Below are 7,835 nucleotides of genomic sequence, written 5' to 3'. Positions count from 1 at the left end.
AAAGAAGTCAAATATTTTCAACTGAAAAAAGAAAATGGATCCAAACCACAGAATATAGTTTTTCCCCTCTCCATTGAAAACCATAGTTAGTATAAAGTTGACTCAAATTTGATAAGCCAGAACTTATCTTGTCAAAAATAATACCATAACAAGTATAATAATCACTCAAAAAGTTATTCTGATTCACCTAAGATCACTTAGTAGATGCAATTGTCTCTGAGTTCTTGCTTTTGTGCTGATATTTAAGTGTCCCATATTTATGAAGGCATGTTACTTCTTACTTGGGTGGATAATCAAGCAGCGTCTAGATGTGAACTTACCGTACGTGAAGACTCCACCTGCAGACCGGCGCACGGTACTGGCCCACGCTGGTGAGAGCTGGAGGATCTCTGCTCTACACTTCTGTGCTTGTGTGTCTCTGAAGTAACTGCAAGTACAGACTCAGGCTTCACAAGCTGTGAACCATCACAACAATCAAGAATAATCCTTGCTCTTTCTCCTGTCTCATGTCTTTCCAAAGTGCCTGGAAAACAAGATTAAAAATAAAAATTTAAACAAAAGATTTACCCCAACAGAATAAAAAGACAGAAAAAAACATTCCTTATAGAAGAATCACAATTCCTTAAGTGATCACATCTTACTATATTCTTGCAAACAAAAAGACAGCCTGGGAGCTTTTTCTAAATTATTCAAATCACTCTCTCATAAAGGTCGAAATTAAGGACTTGAAAATCTCATCTTCTTCTTTGTGCTTTTTCATCCATGGAAATCAAAAGGACATTCAGTAGTCTTTAGCAGTAAAATCTCTTATTTATCATACAGTATGCAAGAGATCAATAATGAACAACTATGGAATATTTTAGTGCTGTCCCCTAGTGTTCCAACTCACAAACAACACGGAGTCCACAGTGTTTTGCCAAGCTTAAAATGTTTCTCTTGGTAATGTATATAATTTGAGTGAACAAGTGAGAACAGAGATGCTTGTGTACTACGTCCGTCACCCGTGTCCCCACAAGCTTTTGTTGTTGCTGTTATTGTTGGTACTGTTGCCATTATATCCTTTGGCTTTTATTTCTTAGGTTATTAGAAGGGACAAAACCCTTTTGTCCTTTGCCATTCTCGCAGTTTCAGAATTTAAGGGTGCTGGCAGGGTGCTGGCATGTTCAATTTAAAGTTAAAAGGACCAAGTATAAAATACAGCAGAAGTGTCAGGAAGTGATTCACAAATAGTTAAATGTTTTTATAAAATTCAACACCATACACTCAGTGAAATCCAAGTACATATGAATTAATCATAACCTCTGTTGCATATCAATTATGAGTTCATTTGCATTATTAAATGTATAACTTACATCCTACTGAACAAAGATACTGAGGAAAACTTACTTGACAAACAATACCTAAATACAGATTACACTTCATGTTATTCCTTTCCTTCCAATGAGAAAGAATTAGTTGTACTATTTAAGAAGATAATTGTTATTGATAGTATTAAGATAATATTAACTTAAAGAAATTACAATAACCTTCATGTTATTCCTTTCCTTCCAATGAGAAAGAATTAGTTGTACTATTTAAGAAGATAATTAATTGTTATTGATAGTATTAAGATAATATTAACTTAAAGATATTACAATAATAAAACAGAAATGATAATTGTAGACCACTATGTCTTTAGATAGGTAGACAGGTATTATGTTTGGAGATTATGACTATTCAATCCTTTCTCATCTCTCCTCCTCCTCTTCCATATCCTTCCTCTACAGCACTAAACTACCATTAGTTGGTACTTTGAATTCTGAACCAGTAACAGCTACTTATAAAATAGCAGGTGGAATTTCAATCACAAGTCACTTTACAACAACATTTTTTATTATAACATTTCTATATTCATAAATAAGCATCTTTAACATAAAAATTATAAACATGTTATTCTCCTAAGCTTTCTTTTTCCATCGAGATTGACATATTGTCAACAAATGAAGCTGGCAGCCACATCAGGAAAACCCTTTCTCTCAAGAATGACAATAAGAAAAGTTTCTCAAACCAACAATAATAGTTATTATTGCTTCCTGAAAATGGCTGTATTTCAGAACTTGTAACTGTGTCACCTGATAAAATTTTCTGTCTTTCTGAGAAATCTCTTTTTGAACATGGATACTTTCTTTTCACAGGTTTTCTGGGAATATTTTTAAAATATTTTGAGAATTCTTGGGAAAGAATTTAATGCACTCTAATACATATGGTATTTGCCTTACACTTATTTCCAACAAGGGGTGCCTTTGCAACTCTGATAAACTGCCTTGGGCAAGAGACAGAGTAGTCACTGTTTCCTGGCATTGCTTAACTCAATTTTCAATTTCAGGAGAACTTTTTCTTTCCAAAGTGAACTCAATGATAATTAGAATTTTTTGTCACTGTGCTACATCACGAATATGAGTTAACTTGAACTTACTCTTTATTTCAATCAATCTGACCATGACAAGGAAAGCTATAGAGACATATGTGAGTTAAGGATTATTGAAGGTTACCATACCATCTCTTCCCTCAAACTGGACTGCAAAACAAACCAAAACAAAAACATAAAATCTATCCCAAGTAATATCTTTGTTGTATCCCATGCTTTCCAGTACATACTTTGCACTTTTGTTATTATTTGTTTTATTAATTTGAGGTTTGAGACAATTTATTTTAATTCTAAACTATATAATAGTACATTAGATAGTTGAGCCAATCATAAGCAAAGAGAGCTTAGCACAATGAACATCCTGGTAGAAAGTGAAGGAAACATTAGTTTTCACTGGTCCAATATTGTCTATTCCCCCAAAAGTCAGTGCACAGAAATATACGGAGCAGCCAAGATCTCCTTTGCAGATCCCTAGACCGCTATAGACAATATTTTCACTTGTATATCCTACTTTCACTGGTCCAATATTGTCTATTCCCCCAAAAGTCAGTGCACAGAAATATACGGAGCAGCCAAGACCTCCTTTGCAGATCCCTAGACCGCTATAGACAATATTTTCACTTGTATATCCTACTTTCACCACCAATTCAACACATCCCATCACATACCTAATCAAAAATTTTTAAAACCAGAGCTTTAAAAAATTTTTAAAAACTAAGGTTGCCTATGACTCCGTGTGGCACTGTGTCTAGTCAATGTCCTCCCTACCTGTCAGGGCTGACAGCAAGGACATATGGTGGTAACAGGTAAACTCTGGCACCAGACTGCCCTGTGCTCACATGTTGGTTTTACCTTTACCGGTTGGGAGGTCTTCAGCTAGTTATTTTACATTTGGTTGCCTAAGTCTCCTCATCTGTACAACAGGGATCACAATAATTACCACCTCACAGGGTTACTATGAGGACTAAATTGAGTAGGTACTTGGAAAGTGCTTAGAGAGTCTGGCACACAGTGAGTGCCGTACTATGTGACAACCCCTCCATCACATGGCAGAGAAGCTCACTCAGCCTCTTGAGATCTGTTTAACAAGCCTCCTTGGTCCTCTGGTTCTGAAAGCTGTTTGATCTCAGGCCCATGGTCCTGGGGCATATGGCCAACTTGGGCCCCCACTGCCTCCTGAGACTTGAACCTCCTCAGTCAGCCTCATCTCTCAGGCTAAATTATGATCAAAATCTGAGGAGGATTAGGTATTTGACTTATTTTTTAATCCTCAGTATACCATATTGGGGTCTGGCACAAATTAAAGGGTAGATAATACTTCTTAATGGATTATATGACTCAGCAACCTGGCTAATGATTTCTTCTTAATTAATTTATTTTTTTACTGTGGCTACAGTTGGGATTAAATCCAAACTCCTTGACCTACAAGTCATATTCTCCTGCTTTCTCCCATGTCATCCTCCCTCTGCTCACAAATTAGATTTTTTCTTTCCATGAAAACCAACAAATTCTTTCCTGCTAGTTCCATCTCATTCTTTAGGTATTAAAATCTCACCTCCTCAGAGAGGCCTTTCTAAAATAGATGCCTATCTTGCATTGTTTTTCATCTCAGCTTCTTGACCTCAGAGTACTTACCACATTGGTAACTGGTGTAATTTAACTGCTTCCTTAGATTCCAGGCTGCTTCCCCACCAGATACTAAAGTCTTTTTCCCAAATATGTATTCTATGATGCTGGCATAAAGCAGGGTTCTATAAATGTTCACTGAATGAATAAATTAAATTTTATCCTTTCCCGGTGGGCAGTGGAAGGGTGTGGCTGCAGAGCCTGAGAGCATACCAAGGTCTCAGTATGACAAGAGCTAATGCCCAGCTACGCTCATTATAAACTTAGACCCTAGAGCACAGAACAGGCCAGCACTGGGAAAGGTGGCATTCACAAGTCCAATGCCTGTTCCCACTCTCAGCTATGTTGCCAGGTCATTCCTGATGCCCCAAGAATTTGGAATTGGAGACAGCAAGCCAGTCCCTGAATATCACTTGCCCTATGGACTGAGGAGAGGACATGCTAGTCTAAAGAGAGAAAAGAATAAGAAAATGCAAAGAGAGAGGCAGCAATGGAGAGGGAAGGAAAGAGAGACAGAGGTCTTGCAACTTTCTAGTTTTGTTTCCAGTCCCTTCCTAAGGACTAGTGCCCCTGAGGTCTCTGCTCTACACATCTGAATCCCTACAATAAATACCTCTCTGATGAAACCAACTTTACTCTGCTTCTACTGCTTGTTACCTACCTAAAGGGCCCTAAATATAAAGGGGACAGAAATGTTTCTATTGTAGTAAAGGCCAAGTTCGAGGACACCTAAATAAAGAGCATGTAGAGTTCGAGGTAGAGGCCAGAGCAAAGACAAAGTGTAAGCACTATCAGATGAGCGAGGATTGACGTCCAAAGACAGTGTGCCATCTCCAAGAGACTTTATCAGAGTGAGATGTTTCAGAACACCGGCACAAACCCGTTAGCCATTTCTGCACACAAAAAGAAGAAAGGAGGAAGATTCAGAAAGTGTTGCAAATCCATATGTTGCCAAAATACAGCTGTATTGTAAGTGCACTGGGGTTTTCAATACTTATAGGGCATCTACTGTTTTTTGTTTGTTTTATTTTTAAATAGGACAAATGATTACTTTGTGACGTGCCTGTTATGAGATCTGATTTTGAAGTATAAGTATCAGGATAAGTATCACATGTGCAACAGGAAAGGTACAGCCTTCAACTGTGGTAGAAGAGCAGGACAGAGAGTAAAGAGAACATTTGTAAACGTATGCCTTAAAGATGTAATAGACCTAAATATCTACATAAAGATATGGAAGGAGTAGTGATATTCTATAATTTAATTCCCTTCCAAACAGCTAGAAGTTCCTTTCTCAATTTTATATCCATTGTAATTTGCCAAATTTTTAATATTTGCTGTCTTCTACTTAAACATTTCATTCAACTCCCACCAATACTTGCTTTCCAAAATTAAAAAATTATCATAGCCTACTATCAATTAATGGATAGCATTAAATTATATATTTAAAACCTTGAGCTGGACAAATGTCCCACTACGAATTAACAACTACATACACTCAGTCTGTGGAAAACGAAATAGCTACTATTCCAAAAGGAAAAGAAACGGTTAAAAAAGAAATCACTCACCTGATGACTACATCTGCAGATAATCAAGAATAATAAAATAATCTTCAAAAACATCACCCAGATGGATTAATATTTTGTCATGTTGTAAGAAACATTTTATTTAAAAATTGTACATAAATAAATTTAAGACAGTAATTGACTTACCATAATTCATAGTGCTTTCCCTCAGAAAAACATTATAAAAATAGCATTACTAAAAGAACATAAAATTCTCCCAGCCCACCAAAAGCATGTATATTGTAACCAACAAATTTCAAACAATTTGTTTCACAAAAAATGGGAATGTTTTAAATTAAATATTCTGCTTATCATAGGATTGTGAAAAAAGCAGAATTTGCTAAATAATTCCTATTATGTGATTAGTAATGAATATATATTTTACTTACATGAACAAAGCTTAACAGCAAGAACATGTGAACAGACACACTATAGAGTTAGCTCTTTCCCTCATCAGGCAGGTAGTTTCTAACTGACACTACCATGGGTATTGCACAGTGAAGGAGGAAAGGTATTGGGAAAAGAAAAATTGGGGTATAGTCTTATGAAGTCTTTTTTTTTTCTTTTGAGGGGAAGAATATGGTGGACATGGGAGGACAAACATTGTGTCACCACAATCGATTCTCCCGTGGTACATGGCAGTAGTTTGTCTGAGGCAAATAACGGGTGACCAAAGCTCCAGCAGACACTTCAGGGTTTGTTTTGAAAGCACCAAGGAAAAAAAAATGGCCTCAATATCAATTTGGTAGTCAGATTCATAAAATCAAGTTTCAACAAAACAGACAGTGTAATCAAATTCCACGTACCAAGGAATTTGGGCATCAGGTCTATTGTGAGATTTATCATTTACCTTCAGTTACATATAAAGTTCATTGCCTTGCTCACAGGAGTGTATGGAGATCGACCTAGTGCCTGTTCCTAACAAAACCATTTCACAGTTACTGCCTTTTACTCCAGAAAATGTATAACTGATGGGGGTCCTGACCAGGAACAGGGGCCCTGGAAGTATCAAACTTAGCTAACTAGAAAATAATGGAAGGATGGAGAGAGGGGAATGAATCTGAAAATATTAAATTAGGCATAAAGGCACTTATCTTTATTCCTAAATATATTTGAATATAATAAATTCAGCTGTAAAATAGATCGTCAAGGTCTTGCCTCATTTTATGCCCTATAAAGGCCCTAATATGATAACAAACTCACGATTGGCTTCACATCAACCTTCTATACCTTTAGGGTATATAGAATACATTTTTAAAAAGTCCCTGACCACCACGACCTTAACCTCAGCTCTGCCACAGCCTCCAGCACTTTCCCGGCAACACTGGGATTTATCAGCTAGGCCACACTCACCTATCACATCCAATTCTGACCATTGACCTCTAGAAAAATAGAATACAGAGGTGCTGAAAGAGTGAAAGAAAAAAAAAAAGATTTAAACACATAGAGGTTTAAAGTTGCTGTGACGTATAAGGATTACAAAGAGTGCGTTCATTTTAAACAAAACCTAAACTAAGGTTTCTTGCTAAGGTATTTACTTATTAAATACTCTCTTAAACACGTGCTAACAACATAGATTCTATGACTAAATTTTAATTTTTAACCTCACTCTAAAACTCAATAAAATTTACAACCAATTTAAGAGATGAATGTTTACAGAAAAGTGTTTCTTTGTATTATGAGAAGAACATATTTCATTGTTTATAATGATCTATTATATATATATATATATAAAACATTAACATTGTACTGCTTCTAAGTATTGCAAAATGTCATTCACTCGGTATTGTTTGAATTTTTTACACCAGGCATTCTTATTTTTTAATTTTAAAATATTTCAAAAGTAGATTTCATCCTTCATGCTCATTTTTATACTGAAACATATTGATTGTACATATTTCTGGGGTAGAGCATTATATTCCAATATATGTATACAATGTGTGATCCCTCCTGCTCTTGACTGAAGATTAACTTACTTATTGGATACAATGTCCTTGAAGAGATTTGATTCTATCATTTATTCATTGCTGATGTCAATTAATTTAATCAGGTCAGTATCTTGTTGAGTTGACATGAAATTTTTTTCCTCGAAGGAGGAAAGGTATTGGGAAAAGAAAAATTGGGGTATAGTCTTATGAAGTCTTTTTTTTTTCTTTTGAGGGGAAGAATATGGTGGACATGGGAGGACAAAAATTGTGTCACCACAATCGATTCTCCCGTGGTACATGGCAGTAGTTTGC

The 7,835-nt window shown here is 35.9% G+C and overlaps 1 protein-coding gene across 1 annotated transcript in view; it reads right to left on the bottom strand.

Moving 5' to 3' along the window:
* Nucleotides 1–320: 320 nt before the first annotated feature.
* Nucleotides 321–7,835, bottom strand: part of WDR72 (WD repeat domain 72) — a gene marked incomplete at its 3' end in the record, with an annotated part of 55,534 nt that continues 48,019 nt past the window's right edge. The window contains exon 14 of the mRNA XM_008586639.1: nt 321–523. Coding sequence (XP_008584861.1) covers nt 321–523 — 203 coding nt within the window. The remainder of the gene's footprint in view (nt 524–7,835) is intronic.

The sequence above is a fragment of the Galeopterus variegatus genome, unplaced genomic scaffold (assembly GCF_000696425.1).
Source record: "Galeopterus variegatus unplaced genomic scaffold, G_variegatus-3.0.2 Scaffold4061, whole genome shotgun sequence".
Taxonomy (NCBI): Eukaryota; Metazoa; Chordata; class Mammalia; order Dermoptera; family Cynocephalidae; genus Galeopterus; species Galeopterus variegatus.
The sequence above is the reverse complement of the archived record's forward strand: the minus strand, read 5'-3'. Positions and strand labels throughout refer to the sequence as shown.